Here is a 17555-nt window from a genome sequence, read left to right on the forward strand (position 1 = left end):
CCCACTTGGCTACCAGTCCTCCTTGATCCAATCAGGGTGAAGCACCAGTGCCGCCCAACGCCTCTCTAGTTGGCCATCTGCAGTCCATCAATATCCTTCAAGCCAATCATGTCACAGCTCAGTTAGAATTCAACCACCAGGCAAAGCTGTGCCTACACTCTTGGCTTTTTAGCCAATCAGCGAGCAGCGGGACGCTCAGCTCCTCCCCTGAGGGCCCACGTGAGCGGTGGGGAAACGCAGGGGCGGCTTCTGGGTGCTGCTGCCGCCGCCACTGCCGCCACCGCCGCCGCCGCCTTGGAACTCAGGCCTGGGGGGCGGTGGGGCCTCATATGGAGCCCCCGCCCCCCGGAGCTGCCGCTGCTACCACCGCGCCACACACAGGTGAGCCCCAAGCCCACAAGGTGAAGGGCCCAGTCTATGACCCCATGTATCCTCGCCCCCGCTCAGGGGATGTGGCTTGGCCCAGCCTGCCGGTATTCGGCTCTACTGCTACCAACTGATTTCCCCTATGTGTGTATTTACCAGCTCCTTTTGCCCCTTATAGTGGATCTGAGCTTGGCCTAACCTCCTGCTGTCTCTATATAATGGATCGGTCTGCGAGCTTATGTTTTTCCTCACCCCAACTTAATGGACTCGTCCGTGGTCTTGCCCTCCCCAACCCCCACTTTACTGAGAACCAGTCTGTTGCATTATCCAGTCTTCCTTTGGTAGTATATGCTTCTAAAGTGTTTGCATTTCTTCTAGCCTCAACTTTAAGGGGATCCTCTGTGGCCTTGTTTATTGAACCCCTCCCTCATGTTTCGTAGTGAATCAATCCGTGGCGCTGTACCCCACCCCCAGACCCCATGTTTGTTTAACAGTGAGTCCACCTGAGTTTATGTTTCCATCCCCTTGAGTCCCCAGTTCATAAACCCATGACTTTACCCACCTCCTTCCACTGCCCCCATCTTAATGTGGGTTAGTCTGCATGCTTGCATTCACATCCCTCTAGTTATCACTTTTCTCCCTTATTTGTAGATTCCAGCCTTTGACCTGCTTCCTTTTAACAATGGGTCAGTTTGGTGTGGTTTTGTTGTTTGTTTGTTTTGTTTTGTTTTGTTTTTTTCATTTTCGGCAGCCCAGTCTATGGCCTTGTTCTGTCCCTCATTTTAATCCTTATGTGATGGCTCTTCTTCGCTGCTATTGTATAGGAGTCAGCTTAAACCTTATCTCCCTCCTTTTGTAATGGGTCTATTCAGTAGCCTCCTGCCACCTCAGTGTTTGCATTCTCTCATATCCTTCTGAGTCCAGTGCTTGCAATCCTTCCCCAAGGAAAATAGGCCTTGTACTTTCTTTCCCTCCTCCTCTCCGTGTGTTGGATCAATCTTCCCTGCCCCCGTCTCTTAGGCGATCCTGTGTACTTGTGAAACCCAGGGACTTTTACTGTATACTTTACATAGACACTTATAGACACTCTTAACCACTTAGACATTTTGCCTTGCTATAGTTTTCAAGTACAGTAGTGGTACTGATGTTAATGACAGTCAGAGCTAACCTTTACACTTTACACTTGCTATGTACCAGGCAGAGTGTTCTATAGTCTCCAGCTTGCTTAGTCCTCATCACAGCCCTGTGAGACAGGCGACTAAGAAAACCAGGGCATATGGAGATTAAAACCCTTACTCAGAAATGGTCCAATAACTACTTGCAAGGGACATTTTTGAAGTGCCCCTCTCTCACCTCATTGCATCCCACATGAGGGCATATTCCAAATTAGTTCCAAGTACCTGGCTTTTGTTTCTGGTGTTCCTTCTTCCAATAGAGCTATCCCCATTCCACACTGGTTTCAAGACCCATTAATTCCCAGTCCCAGCAGTGCTGTGACTTTACATGAATAGCTTAACTACTTTCTCCCTGTACTGGTCTGAAAAGGGGGAGTCGGGAACTATAATCTTTTCCAGTGCAAAGAAAAAATGTGAGTTAAACAAGTCACCTCTCTGACCTTACCTCCTTCACCTCCCCATTTTAGACCCATGGTACAGCCATGCTGGCCTCCTCTTCACTGCTTCTCGAAAACAGCAGGTACAGGCCAGCCTCAGGGCCTTTGCATTAGCTCTTCTTTCTCCCTTAACGTTATGTCCACATTTCTGCATGGTAACTTCCTAGGCCTTGTTCAGTTGCCATACCCAAAATAATTTTTTCACCACACTGTGCAGGGAACACACTAAAGTTGTTTCTAAGAATGCCGTTTGATTTGTGAATAAGGTGAGTGTAGAAGGATTCATTAACAGAAATGTGATGTTGGTGATATGAAAAGGCACAAATAGAAAAGATGTTTCAGAGAATGCTTTCATTTCTTTGCATCTGGGTGGTATTCTTTCAGTAAAACATGTATTTGTCACACTGGTGCTTGGATTGTACTATATAAAGACACATGTATAAAAATGTTTCAAAGGATACTTCTTGTGTGAAAACAAAGTAGTCAACACCCACCCCTCCCCTTGACCATCTGATTTTTGCACACCCAACAGGGTTCAGGTCTCTTGCTTGCTTGCTTTGTTCCTGTCTACTCTGTCACTGTTAAAAATGCTATATAGTTCATATATTGTCTGTCTCTCTTCAGAATGGAGGTCCTATGGGGACTTATATGTTTTATCTGCTTATTCAGTGTTCTGTCTTCATCTAAAAAATGTGCCTTCTGTACCGTAGATACTTGGAAAAATTGATTGCACAAATAAATGAGGGGGAGATGTTATCTAGGCTGTGCATGGTGGCTTACAACTATATATTTCCAGCATGGAAGACCAAGAGAGAGTTTTCAGGAAGTAAAAGCTAGCCTGGGCTACATAGTGAGTTTCAGACCAACCTGGATTACGGAATGAGATCCTGTCACAAAACTGAAAATGAAAATTTATCCCAGACATCAGTATGGGGTGGGGCAGACAAAAAAAGAAGGAGGGGGAGGGGGAGGAGGAGGAGGAGGAGGAGGAGAAGAGGAGGAGGAGGAAGAGGAGGAAGAAGAAGAAGAACAAGAAGAAGAAGAAGAAGAAGAAGAAGAAGAAGAAGAAGAAGAAGAAGAAGAAGAAGAAAAGCAAATTAAGATATTAGTTGGGACTGTTTAAATGTTAACAGATATTTTCTAAGCACCTAGTGAGTACCAGGCATTCATTCTAGATGCTAGTGATATATGGAGAAGCAAAACAGGCAAAAATCCCTGCACATAGGAAGCAGGTATTACTAAAAGTAAGGGAGACAGACTATATAAATAGGTAAAATTAGTGTATTATACAAATGCTAAGGAACAAACATGAAGTCGGGCAAATAGGACTAGAGTATCAAGGTATTTGAAATCTTAGGGACAAGGCAGGTTACACTTGGAAATGTGACTCATGAATTAAGGCCTGAAGGAAACAGAGGAAGAACTCATAATGCGTTAGGGAAGAGTGTACCAGAAAGAACACTCAGTACAAAGACCATGAAGTCAGATTGTGCCTACCATGTTCAAAAGCCAGTGTGGCTGGAAAAGAGTTGAGGGGAAGGGGTAGAAGACAAGGTCATAGACATGATGAGAGCCGGATGGTAGAGTCCTACAGAGGTTGAGGGGGAGGAAGAAGGATGACACACAGCCTAAGGGCTAACATTTATTGAGTGTTTACCATGTGCTAGAGACACTTTTCTAAGTCTTTTACATATATTGGCATGTTGAATCCTTATAAAAAGCTTTTGAGGGAAGGCATACTTTTTTAATTCTTTTTTGGTTTGAGAGTAAAATACCCTATTTTACAGATATTTAACCAGGCATAAAGAGGTTGAGCAACTTGCTCAAAGCCACACAGACATAACAGGGCAGAGTGTGAGACTGTGAAGACCAGGACAGAACAAATTTGCAAAGACAAACAGGTTACTCCATGCATTGGATTGTGCAGAGAAAAAACTAATTCTACCTGCTAGGGGCTAGAACTTAATGATATGATAGAATTAGTCCTAGGAGGAAATGACACTCCTGGCAGAGAACATTGTGTGCCTCAGAAAGTGGGCATTATCCTAGGAACCATGATACCTCGGATAACCACTTCAGAGCTTTTGTATATGCTGTTCCCTTTACCAAATTATCCTTCCCATGGACATCAGTATGACTTACTACCTCCCCTCCATCAAATGTCACTTCGTCAGGGAAGCCGTCCTATTCACATTCTTGTCACTCTGGGATCTTGCCCATCTATGTTTTCTTCATAGAGAACTGGTCTTGAGTAGCTAGGAATGCTGAGTCAGAATTCATCCATCAAACAGCATCTCGTCCAATGGTGAGATCTTAGGCAAGTTACTTAACTACTTTCTCCATACTTCACTGACTTGTCTGTAAAATGTAGGCAATAATACAGTCCACCTTTTGGAGAGTGGTTGTGTTATGTTGTGTTGTGTGTTGTGGTTTTTTTTCTTTTTTGAAACATTTCTTACTGCCCCACAAATGTGTGAATTACACTAGCATTCAGGGGCTCCTGTCTGTTGTGTCCCAAGCTGTTTTGAGGCACCCAGTGAATGAGGTGAGGAGTGAAAGGAAAGCCTTCTGGAAAGGGCAGGTGACTAGGATTCTTGTGAGAGAAGCAGTAAGTAATCAAATTCAGCCCCCTGTCTGATAGGCTGGACACTAATTGGGCAGATTTCACTTAGCTGCTAGATTTTGGCACAGCTCAGAAGAGGTGGTGAAATTGCCTGTCTTCGCCACTAGGAGTCACACTGGTCTTAGGGCCTCTGAAAGAAGTCAGTCTTGGGTATATTTAGTCTGTTAGAGCTCTGAGGAGGGGACTCTGATCCACTGTTTCTTGGCACTGTAATTTGGACAGCTGTGTAACACTGTCCTAAATGAACCTTGAACTAGCTCAGATATACGAGGATCATACTGTAATTTCATGCAGATTAAAGAATAAGGCTATAAATATAAATCATAAATTCTTCAAAACCTTAGAAGGTTTATTCTTAATCTAACAATCCCAGCCAGGTGGACAGCTGGTTGATGGAGTCCCATCTTTACAGGGACTAGAAGGTTGAAAGTTAGTTCCATTTTGCTTATTGGAAAGGGCAGTGATGGGATGACAGGGAACATCCTTCCTCTGAAAGGCATGCCTAAAGGAAGTAATTAGTTGAGGTGATATTTTGTTTTGTTTTGTACTTCCTTTTATTTAAAATAGATTTTTTTTCCTCACATAATATTTTGCTTATGGTTTCCCCTCCCTCTTACCCCAGTTCATTCCTACCTCCTCTCCCATCCAGATCCACTCCCTTTCTGTCTGTCATAAGAAAACAAACAGGCAGAGCAGGTATGGTAGTGCACACCTTTAATTCCAGCACTCCAGAGGCAGAGGCAGGCGGGTGTCTATGAGTTGGAGGCCCGCCTGGTCTACGAAGCAAATTCCAGGACAGCCATGGATGTTACACAGAGAAACCCTGTCTCTAAAAAAGAAAGAAAGAAAGAAAGAAAGAAAGAAAGAAGGAAGGAAGGAAGGAAGGAAGGAAGGAAGGAAGGAAAGAAAGGAAGGGAAGAAAAGAAAAGAAGCAGGCTTCTAAGAGATAATAATAAATTATAATAAAATAAAACAAAAACTAGCACATTGCAACTGGACAAAACAATCAGAAAGAAAGTAGCCCAAGAGAAGACCCAAGAAACAGGGACCCATTCATTTAAACACTAAGGAATCCCATAAAAACACTAAACTGGATGCTGTAATATATACTCAAAGGACCTGATACAGACTCCTGCAGGTGGTTAAATTCTCAGACCCCTGAAGCTGGTCATGGTGACCCATGCCTGTAATTTCAGTACTAGGGAGGTAGAGACAAGACAATCAGGAGTTCAAGATCATCCTCTGTGTGGCAAGTTTTAGGCTAGCCTCGGCCCCTGAAGCTGGTCATGGTGACCCATGCCTGTAATTTCAGTACTAGGGAGGTAGAGACAAGAAAATCAGGAGTTCAAGATCATCCTCTGTGTGGCAAGTTTTAGGCTAGCCTAGGCTATATAAGACTCTGTCTCTAAAAATGAACAACAGAACCACTTAGATCCCTGGAACTGTCACAGCAGTGTAGCATAGTGAAGTCACTTGGACATCTTTTGCCTCAGTGTATAAATTATCTGCCTTGTGTATAAATTAGTGATATTATAATAATACCTCCTTTCCAAAAGGAAAAAAGTCCCTACTTTCCAGAATTGGGATGAGAGATAAGTGAGTCAATGCCTATAAAAATAACAGCCCATGCCTTTATCCAAACCCCCAGAGACCAGATGTATTTAAGAATTGTGAATTTTTCAGTTCAGAAAGGTAGCAGGGTGCACATATGATATGTTACATAATGCGCTCAGCCAGCTCTGTCACCAGCTGCTTTCAGATCTCTGCAGCAGAATGTATGAACATTCACACTAAGCAAGGATCAATAAAAACCAGAATGAGCTTGCTTTCTTTCAAATCATGTTTTGTTGCCAAAAGAATTACAAAAAAGCTTTTTGTTCTTAGAGCTTTTTGGATTCAGAGATAGCAGAAAAAGGATTTATGAACAAATTAGAAAACACTTAAAGCTTTTACCCAAAGCATGTTATATTTAATTCACACAATAATAATGCTACATACTCACTATTTTATAGATGGATGTATCACTATCCCTATTTCACAAATGAGAAAATTTGAGGTACAAAGAAGTTAATGAATATGGCCAGGATCACACAGCTAATAACTTGCAGACCCAGGATTCAAACCATAGAAGTCTAGCATTAGACTGAGGTTGATTGTCCAGTAGGCCAGCCTTTCTGCTTAGAGCAGTGCCTAACATAATAGTTTACATGTTTGTTTAAAGAAAGGCATAGGTTTGTGGTGAAGCTGTGTGATTAAAAACATGTGCTTAACATGCATAAGGCCCCAAAGTTGATCTCCAGCACTGAAGAAAGAAGCAGCTGCCTTGTATGCTAGGATATGTGGGATATGTATAATCTCAGCACTCAGGAGATGGAGGCAATAGCATCAAGAATTTAAAGACAGCTTGAACTACATAAGATCCTGTCACAAAACAACAGCAACAATGCCAAACAAAAAGGGGGAAAAAAACTAGAAGGACTCATATGGCCCCACCATTTCCTGAGGATCTTTAGGCCTTTAATATTTACTGGAAGAGCAAGAGACATTTTCTTCAGTAGTATAGCCACTGATAAGGTGTCTGTGCTCCTGAAACAAACCCTCACCCATGTCCCTGTGAGCAACTCTACTGAAACTCATAGGATCACAAAAAAAAAAGTCATAAAATAAAAAGAGACGTAGTTGGGAAGAGGAAGGTGATCAGTGGAAAGGGAGGGGAGCAGGATAGGGTGATTGAGGTGAATGTCATCAAAATTGTTATAATGGAAATGTTACAATGAAACACATTATAATGTATAATTAATTTGTGCTCATCAAGAAAACATTTCTTAAAAGCCTAAACCATACAGGGACAATCACAGGTTAGAAAAATGGGGGATTGAGGGACAGAAAAGTGTAGGTATTCAGATTTGGAAGGCTTCATAAAACAAAGGACCTTTGAGTGAGCTCCATATGCAGTAAACAGTGTTTACAAGGGGCTAGCAAAAGGCACATCCTGGAAAAGTTAATGGGGTAGAAGATACTGATTATAAGAGTCCAGTCAAAGACATTTCACTAGTTTTCTAGTACTGCTGTATAAATTAGCTTGATCTCCTTAAAACTACACATTTGTATAGGTGCACACCTGTAATCCCAGTACTCATGAAGCTGAGACAAGAGAATTCAAGACCAGCCTAGGCTACATAGTAAGACCCTGTCTTTAAAAAAAATTACACATTTATCATCTGATAGTTCTGTAGCTCAGAAATCCAACCATGTTCTCACCAGGCTAACATTAATGTCTTGGGAGGACTTTAGTCCTTTTTTAGAGGAGAATTGTTTCCTGTTCTTTCAGGTTGCCCTTTGAGTTGTAATACTGAGGTTTCCTTACTGGCTGTAGGCTGAGGGTCATTCCAGGTTTGTGAAGCTGCCCAACTTCCTTGTCTTGGAGCCTTCTCCAGAGTCAGGAATAACAGGGAAAATCCCTCTGATGTTTGGAATCTACTGCCTCTCCTGCCATTCTGCCTGTAATCTCTGTTTCAGCCTTATTTGTCTGCTTTTAAAAGAGCTCATACAGGGGCTGGAGAGATGGCTCAGAGGTTGAGAGCACTGGCTGCCCTTCCAGAGGTCCTGAGTTCAATTCCCAGCAACCACATGGTGGCTCACAACCATCTGTAATGAGATCTGGTGCCCTCTTCTGGTCTGCAGGCAAACATGCTGTATACATAATAAATAAATAAGCTCATACAGTTCAGTTGAACCCAAATAAAATCCGAGTGATTGCTGTATTTTAAGGTCTGTAAACTTAATTTCATCTCAGAATTCCTTTTTGCTATGTAGCATAACATAGACTCCAACTAGGATATGGAACTCTTTGGGGCTCAGGTTGTATTCTGTCTTCCCTTTAGCCCTTAATGATACACATTTGTCAGGGTTGGACTGATGGCTCAATGGTAAAGAGTGCTTGCTGCTCTCACAGAGAACCTGAGTTCAGTTCCCAAAACCCGTGTTGGACAGCTCATAAGTACCTGTAACTCTAGTTACAGGGGATCTATTGCCCTCTTCTTGTCCCCCTTGGCATACACATGTTCACATACACACAGACATACATAAATATCTTTTAATTCCACTTTTGTCCCATGTGTCAAGTACAAGGGACATCCAAAGCTACATGAGGGAGTTTAGGGGACTGTTTAGGGGATAGTAGTGGGATTTGGGAACAGAGGTGTAGGCAAGGTAACAAAAAAATCACTTTTGCTGTCCTCCAGGTACCCCTGGAATGGCGTGAGCGCTTCACTAGTGATGGACCCATCTGTGACGCTGTGGCAGTTTCTGCTGCAGCTTTTGAGAGAACAAGGTAATGGCCACATCATCTCTTGGACCTCACGGGATGGTGGTGAGTTCAAGTTGGTGGATGCAGAGGAGGTGGCCCGTCTATGGGGGCTGCGCAAGAACAAGACCAACATGAATTATGACAAGCTCAGCCGGGCCTTGCGGTACTACTATGACAAGGTATGGCCTCAGAGACAAGGACTGGAAACCCTTGAAATTACTACCAGAAAACTCCTGTTTTTTCCTTTTGAGGCAGGGTCTCACAATGTAGTCTGGATTTGTCTGAAACTTACTATGTAACCTAAGCTGTCCTCAAATTCACCGTCCTGTCTCCTACCCCCCAATTCCTGAAATTACACTTCTGGCCTAGAAATTTCATTTTGTTGTCTCAATTACTATAGCTATAACTTTGAAAACCATATTAAAATTTACCAATATTTGACCCAGCCTTTAGTTCCCTGCCAGCTTTGAGATAATGTGTTTTCTGGAACCCTCGGACTAATGTGTTCCCCTGGTTACTTTATATATAATCTTCTCTACTACAAAACAATCCATATTCTTATTTCTAGACTCAAAATCATCCTGACATAATACTAAGGTTCCATACTTCATTTTCTAGAACCCCTAATATCTTTATCAATTGTTTTGTTTTCTCCTGTTCCTTTGTTTTGTTTTTATTTTTGAAGCAGGTCTCTTGGTGTTGCTGAGGATGGCCTCAAACTTGCATTCCTCTTGTCTTAGTCTTCTGAGTGCTAGGATTACAAGCCTTTGCCTTTAACTAAATGCTCCAGAACAACATATGTAGTGCCAGTTCCATGCCCTCTACTCTTAGATTCCTAGAGCAGCAAGCACCTCATTGTCTATATCACTATTGCAACTCAATTTTTAGATTTTCTCATCTTACACTCAGACTCCCAGATCTGCATTATATTTCCCTCCCCCAATATTTATACTAATTATTTCATATTTCCTCAGTGTAAATCTTCAAAACAATGTTAATAATTTTCCCTTTTCATTCCTTTTCTGAAAAACACAAGGATACCCTGTGAAATACTTGACCAGCATTAAGACTTCCACCAAAATACCTAGTGTCCTCAGATTCCTCATTTTCTCCCCCAACAAGATAATTCTCACCTGTGATTTGTGTCTTTGATAGTTTATGGCATATATTCCAATTTCATACAGTACTCTTTCAGTTCAAACCTCTAAAGCAATATTAATTACTCTTCCTCATTCTGGTCTTCTCAGACCACCAGGACATCCCTGGAACCCTGCAAACCATATGTGTCTGTCTTAGTTAGGGTTTCTATTGCTGTGACAAAACCTCATGACCAAAGAGCAAGTTGGGGAGGAAAGGGTTTATTATTATTAGGCTTACAGTTCAGCATTGCTGTTTATCCCTGAAGGAAGTCAGGACAGGAACTCAAATAGGGCCTGGAGGCAGGAGCTGATGCAGAGGCCATGGAGGCGAGTTGTTTACTGGCTTGCTTCCCCTGACTTGATAAACCTACCTTATAGAACCCAGGATCAGCAGCCCACGGCTGGACTCTACCCCATTGCTCACTAAATGAGAAAATGCCTTACAACTGCATCTCATGGAAGCATTCCCTCAACTGAGACTCCTTCCTTTTTGATGACTCTAGTTTGTGTCAAGTTGACACACAAAACTATCCTGTACAGTGTCCTAAGATACCACAAAGCATGCTTTCTGACCCAGCCAAGCAAACCTTGCTACCCTACTCCTCATGCTTATGCCAGCTTTTCATGCTCTTCTGTAATTACTGCCAGTTACCTCATTTTCTTAGTGCTTTAGCTTAAATATCCAGAATGGTACTAAAAATGAGACATTTCCTGTCCTCTTTAGTGATATTTCTATCCTAGTTTATTTTCTTGTTAGGATAAACACAATGACCAAAAGCAACTTGGAGAGGAAAGGGTTTGTTTCCCTTACAGTTCCATGTCACAGTCCATTATTGAAGGAAGCCAGGGGAAGAACTCAAGGCAAGAACCTGGAGGCAGGAACTAAAGCAGAGGCCATAGAGGAAGGCTGCTTACTGGCTTGCTCCTCGATGGATCACTCAGCATGCTTTTTTTATACAACCTATGACCACCTACCCAGGGGTAGTAACACCCTGAGTATGCTGGGCCCTACTACATCAAATCATTAATCAGGAAAATGCCCCCACAGACTTGCCTATGGGCAATCTGATGGAGGTACTTTCTCAATTGAGGGTCCTTCCTAGATAACTCTAGTTTGTATCAAGTTGACAAAAAAACTGACCAGGACATTTGACCCTTTTTGTCAACTTGACACACTAATGCATCACTATTAAAGTATAATCTTTAACTTCTTATTTATCCTCAAGATGTCATGTTAATATCAATATCACAATATAAAGCATAATATAACTTTAAAAGTCCCAGAGTCTTTTAAACACTTTAAAGGTTCAGTATCATTTTAAAATATCCAATGTTTCTCAACTGTGAGATCCTATAAAATAAAAAGCAAGTTAAATACTTTCTTACTTTTACTCCAAAAGAGAAGAACTGGTTACAATCAAATCAAAACAAGACCAAATTCCAGCAGTCTAAATTAAATCCTGTCGCTGAACATCTGGCATCTGGGACTCACTCATAATCTTTTAGGCTCTTTTGGGAAGCTCTACTTCTCCAGCTGCACCATCTGTAGCATATACAGCTTGTCTCCTAGGCAGAGGCTAGTTCCACATCACACTTGTCACCATCCTTACTGGTAGTTCCACAGTCTTTGCTTCTCTAGTAGGCTGGAGTCTCCACTGCAACTGTGGATGCACCTTCACCACGGGCCTCTTAGCCTCTCTGTGGGGACTCCAACACTATCATATGGTGCCAAGCCCCAGCTTCTCTCCACGATCTTTTCAATCCTGGAACATCTATTGCAACTGAAACTGCACCTTCACCAATGACCTCTCCTGGCCTCTCACAGTACCAAGCCTCAGCTGCTCTCCATAACCCCTTCAGTAATGCAGCTTTCATGCCACTAAACCAGATACCATGTGGAAGACTTACACATTGCCAAGTTCAGCTACCAGCATAATATGTATCCTTGGCCCCCTATGGACCACAGCTTCTGTGCACTGACCCTAAGGAAACACTTCTTGAAGTATTTCACCTCAGTGTTCCTGATCTCTTCTTATTCACAGCTGATTTTTCCAGCCTCTGTTAATCAGCATCAATTGTCCCAGTAAAGCAAAGGTTTCACTGCAGTTGTGCCGGTCTCTTGTTAATCACAACTAATTCTTCACTTCCAGCTTACCAGAAACCACCGATTCTTAACAGAATATCATGTAAGTGGACCCTCTAGAGACTTTAAGGGACTCTCAAACTTCCCTCTGAAAGTTCACAACCCATCATCTGCACTGCTCTCAGCATTATCTTCCAAGTTCCCTCACAGCTCATTTGAAGCTCTGAACAGTAAGCTCTTCCAGCCCAAAGTTCCAGGTGCTACTGCACTCCTTTCCAAATAACATGGTCAGGTCTATCACAGCAATAGCCCTCTCTGGTATTTCTGTCTTGTGTGCTTTGTTTGTTTGTTTGTTTGTGTAGGGGGGTGTTGTTTGGTTTTTTGAAACAGGGTTTCTCTATGTGGCCCCGGCTGTCCTGGAACTCACTCTGTAGACGAGGCTGGCCTCAAATTCACAGAGATCCTCCTGCCTCTACCTCCCAAGTGCTGAGACTAAAGGCATGCACCACCACAACAGGCATCTTGGTGTGCCTTCTATTGCTGTGATAAACACCATGACAAAGAACTACTTGGGGGGGAAAGGGTTTACTTCATCTTACAGGTTACACTCCTTCATGGAGGAAGTCAAGATAGAAAACTGGAGGCAGGAACTGAAGCCAAGTCCATGGAGGAACACTACTTACTGGTTTGCCTTTCATAGCTTGTTCAGCTACCTCTTTTATACATCCCAGGACCACCTGCGCAGAGATGGCACCACCCACAGCAAGAAAATGCCTATAGACATGCCTAAAGACAATCTGATAGAGGCATTTTTTCTCAGTTGAGGTTCCCTCTTCCCAGATGACTCTAAGCTAGAGTTAACAAAAACAAATAGCCAGCAGACTTTCCCTACTCCATAGCATCACTAGCTTTAAAAAATCCACTATATCTGGCCAGTGAGGTGGCTTAGCTCTTGTTGCCAAGCGTGAGAACCTGAGTTCGTTTCCTAGGACCTCCATACTGGAAGGAGAGACCATCTTCTGCAAGTTGTCCTCAACCTTTACATGTACTATGGCATACTCATGCCACCACATGAGTCAGTCATACTAATTCCCCTCCCACATATAGTCAATCAATAAATTGTTATGAAAACCCTCTATATCAGTCATTTTATCTCCCTATTCATCTATAATAATTTAGACTCTTCCAACATGTATATCAGTTATTTCATTTTCCTATTGAAGTAGTTAATTTCCAAAACAGTCCTGTTAACATTCCTGACTCTGTTAAACCCAGGTCCATAGTTCTCACCTGCTCCCCTAAATTGGTCCCTTGTGAAATGTAGCCAGTGGGGAAAGGGGAGTTAGGTGAATGAAGATGAGTGACAGAAGACTTGAAGGGAGATGGATGGGAAGAGACACTAAAGAATTGTTGAGGGGGCCCAGAGAAGGAGTTGAAACTGGGGAGAGACACAGAGAGGGGAAAAAGGAAAGCATAGACAGAGAGGAAGGATCCACAAGCCTAAAAGAGATGAGTGAAATGGGAGCAAGTAGGAAGAAAGACATCAGGAGAAGAGAAACAGCCCTCAAGACCCTCCATCCACCCTGTTCTTCACTTCTCAGAACATCATCCGAAAGGTGAGCGGCCAGAAGTTTGTCTACAAGTTTGTGTCCTACCCAGAGGTTGCAGGGTGCTCCACTGAAGACTGCCCACCTCAGCCTGAGGTGTCTGTAGCCTCGACTGTAGCAATGGCCCCTGCTGCTATCCATGCAGCCCCAGGGGACACTGCCACTGGAAAGCCACTAACACCCAAGGGTGCAGGAATGGCAGGCCAAGGTGGTTTAGCACGCAGCAGCCGGAATGAATACATGCGCTCGGGCCTCTATTCTACCTTCACAATCCAGTCCCTGCAGCCACAGCCACAGCCACCCCTTCATCCTCGGCCTGCCTCAGTGCTCCCCAACACTACCCCTGCAGGAGTACCAGCACCCCCCTCAGGGAGCAGGAGCACCAGTCCAAACCCCTTAGAAGCCTGTTTAGAAGCCGAAGAAGCTGGTCTGCCCCTGCAGGTGAGTACTAGAATTTGGAAATTTAGTAAAGGCCTTGGAGAGGAAGGATGCATAATTCTGAAATGAAGCACAAAACTGGTAGAATAAATATAGGTGTCCTACTAAAGGATGTAATGGTAGAAGTAGGGACACAAGTTCCCCCAGAGAAAAGGGGAGGACAGTTCTGCATTTCTTGCACAATTAGTCCCTTACATGGTCACATCTAATGCAACTGGTTGCCATGCTTTAGCATTCATCAGAATCACCAGGATGGCCTTAAGACACAGATTGTCTGGACCCATTTCCAGAGTTTCTGATTAATGTGGGTATGAGAATGAATGACAGTGGTACTTCTAGTCTAGAGTCTCATCCTTGTCAAGTTGTCTCACCCCAGGCCACTGCCCCAGAGGATCTCCACTTCCATTAAGTCCCATGGCCAGTTAGAGGACATGCTGTATGTAGATACAGCCTTGCCCCCAATATCAAATGTCTTCCTAGAGATATCCTTGGATGACCCACAGGAAAACATTCTACACGCCTATGCATTCCCTTTGTGCCCACTCCTCTCCCAGGTTATCCTGACCCCACCTGAGGCCCCAAACCAGAAATCAGAAGAGTTGAGTCTGGAGCCAGGTTTTGGCCGTCCACTGCCCCCAGAAGTGAAAGTGGAGGAGCCTAGGGAAGAATTGGAAGCTGTAGGAGCTGCGGGCTTTGGTTCAGAAACTGTCAAAGCTGAACCAGAAGTATCGACTTCCGAAGGCCTGCTGGCTCGGCTCCCAGCCGTCCTAATGGAGAATACAGCACAGGTGTGTGGCCTCTCTGCCTCTGCCAATGAGATTGCCCAACCCCAGAAAGGCCGGAAGCCCCGGGACCTGGAACTTCCACTTAGCCCAAGCCTGCTGGGTGGCCCAGGACCCGAACGAACTCCAGGATCAGGAACAGGCTCTGGTCTGCAGGCACCAGGGCCAGCACTGACGCCATCCCTGCTACCCACACATACCTTGGTGAGTGCCTTGCAAAGGAACAAGGGCTGGCAGCCTGGCTGGGTGACATTGGCACAGGTGACAAATGTAATTAGCTGCTCTGAGGAGCTAATTAAACAGGGCAGGTCAGCCAGACTGTGTTGGCTCATGCCTTTAATCTCAGCACAGGGAGGCAGAGGCAGGTGGATCTCAATGTGAGTTCAAGGTCAACCTGGTCCACAGAGCGGGTTCCAGGACAGCCAGAGCTTCACAGAGAAACTCTGTCTCAAAAAAGAAGAAGGGCAGGTCTGAGGACTTTGTGGCAGCCTGACTCCCTAGGGCTTTCCATTGGATTTGCTTCTAGAGGGTACAGCTGAGGAACTGCCTGGTTATTTGGCCTAGAGTTTGCGTATTGGGTTTCCCTAGTGAGTTATATGAATGGAATGTAAAAGTGGTAAGTTGAGCTCTTCTAATGGTCACTTACGAGGTTTGAGAGCAGTGCACAGATAGAATCTGGTGGATAGTCTTGCCCATTGAAGTGTCAATAACAGGAGGTGGGCTCCTAGAGGTTAGCGGGAGTGGTCTTTGTAAAGGTTGAGAGATGTCATATATAAGTCTTAGTACTTTTACTCTAGGTCTGTGAACTTTTGAGGAGTGATCATGGAAGTCTGAGGGGTTATGTGTAGAGGGGCTGAAAGTAGGTTCCTTCCATCTTCCCTTACTTGTCATTGAGTTCCTGCCACTCCATCTCCATAGACCCCGGTGCTGCTGACACCCAGCTCGCTGCCCCCCAGCATTCATTTCTGGAGCACTCTGAGTCCAATTGCACCCCGTAGTCCAGCCAAGCTCTCCTTCCAGGTAGGATTATCTCCTCCCTATGTTGGAAAGGGTGAGAGTCACTAACATGGTTCTCATCCATGACCTCTCCTTGTTTCTTCCCCCAGTTTCCGTCCAGTGGCAGCGCACAGGTGCACATCCCTTCCATCAGTGTGGATGGCCTCTCAACCCCCGTGGTGCTCTCCCCAGGGCCCCAGAAGCCATGACTTACACCAACACCCCCTTTCTGGAGTCTCTCCATTCATGCTCCTGAACTCTCCAGCTAGCCATCTCAAGGAGAAACATAATTCAACTGAAAGACTCATGCTTTGGTTGTGATGGGGTGGATATTCCTGGGAAAGAGGATCTTTCACTAACTTCCACCCAAAACAGACAACTTCTTTCTTTTTTTGCCAGCCTCCCAGTGGCCGCCTTTACACGTCTCCTACTTCAATGGTAGGGGCGGTTTATTTATTTATTTTTTGAAGGCCGCTGGGAAGATTCTGGCCTAACCCTTTTAGGAGAGTGGGTAAGACATCTACCCCATTTCCTCCCCATTTTTTTCCTAAAACAAGACAATCAGGGTATGGCTTGATAAGGACCTTTCTTTATTTATTTCTCAGCCTGCCCTTGGGGAGTCAAGGGTTCCCTGTTTTTATGTTGGAACATGGGTTGAAGAGCTAGTTTGTTTTGTTTTATTATTCCTGGCCATATATCTGAGTCCAGGGAGCACTTGTGTGATTTAATGGTTTGGGAGTTGTAGCTAGGGAAGAATCACATTGTTAAAATAGGAATTGCTACCTCCCCAACCCTCTCAGTCAGCTTGTTCTTTTCTCAAGTAACCTTTTGGCCAGGGAGGAATATTCCTTTTATTGTTCTTCCCCCTGAGAAGCCATTCCTTTGTCTCCAAATCCCTGGGGGCCTGCCTATTACCTCCCAATGGAGGGTTTTTTGGGGTGGTGGTCCCCGTCTGGGGGGCCCCTCCAGCCAGTTCTCCAGGGCTCTCTGTCTCCCATCCTCTTCCATTTTGATAGTATAATCTATTTTTAAATGGGGCTTTTCAATAAGGGAGAGGGAAGCATCTCTTCCTGTATCTGATGGGTGGGTAGGCGGGTGGGTGGGAAGTAAGGGATTTGAAGGCAGTCTTCCTGCCAACCCCAAGTGTTTATTTTTGATACCAAACGTGTATTTTCAGCTCCCTCCCTCCCAGCCCCCCAATTTCCTGCGGGCGGGTACAAAGGACCCTTTTAAGTGTCCCTGGAGTTGGGAGGGAGGAATGGGGGACATGAAGCCTGTCTTGTATCAATTCTAGGCTGGAGAGGTTGGATTCAAAAAACTCCCAGGCTCACCTCCTGTCAGCACTGACCCAGACCAGGCCTGAAGACCTGGGGGTTGGTGATTTGGGGGACGGTGCTACACTCGTCTCCACTGTTTGTTTTACTTCCCCAAAATGGACCTTTTTTTTCTAAGAGTCCCAGAGATTGGGGAATTGTTCCTGTAAATATATATATTTTTAAAGGTGTTACTGAAAGCTGTTGGTATTTTTTCTCCTGGTGTCAGCAGAATGAGCTATGACAGTCATGAATGTTTGTGAAGAACAGTAAGGGGGAGGTGGAAA

The 17555-nt window shown here is 44.2% G+C and overlaps 1 protein-coding gene across 1 annotated transcript; it reads left to right on the forward strand.

Annotated features, from left to right (window-relative positions):
* The first annotated feature begins 243 nt into the window (after positions 1-243).
* Elk1 (ETS transcription factor ELK1) lies at positions 244-17468 on the forward strand. Its single transcript, XM_059250973.1, has 6 exons — positions 244-381; positions 8846-9089; positions 13734-14180; positions 14732-15163; positions 15878-15979; positions 16066-17468. Exons 2-6 carry the CDS (start codon positions 8880-8882, stop codon positions 16162-16164), a joined length of 1290 nt encoding a protein of 429 aa, XP_059106956.1. The 5' UTR covers positions 244-381; positions 8846-8879; the 3' UTR covers positions 16165-17468.
* The last annotated feature ends 87 nt before the right edge of the window (positions 17469-17555 follow it).

Source organism: Peromyscus eremicus, chromosome X, assembly GCF_949786415.1.
Source record: "Peromyscus eremicus chromosome X, PerEre_H2_v1, whole genome shotgun sequence".
Lineage (NCBI taxonomy): Eukaryota > Metazoa > Chordata > Mammalia > Rodentia > Cricetidae > Peromyscus > Peromyscus eremicus.

Bases quoted from the DNA above. Each gene is read 5' to 3' on its own strand.
- Elk1 (XM_059250973.1), top strand. From the start codon at position 8,880: ATGGACCCATCTGTGACGCTGTGGCAGTTTCTGCTGCAGCTTTTGAGA. The intron at 9,090-13,733 runs GTATGGCCTCAG...TTCACTTCTCAG, and splicing joins TGCGGTACTACTATGACAAG to AACATCATCCGAAAGGTGAG. The intron at 15,164-15,877 runs GTGAGTGCCTTG...CCATCTCCATAG, and splicing joins TGCTACCCACACATACCTTG to ACCCCGGTGCTGCTGACACC.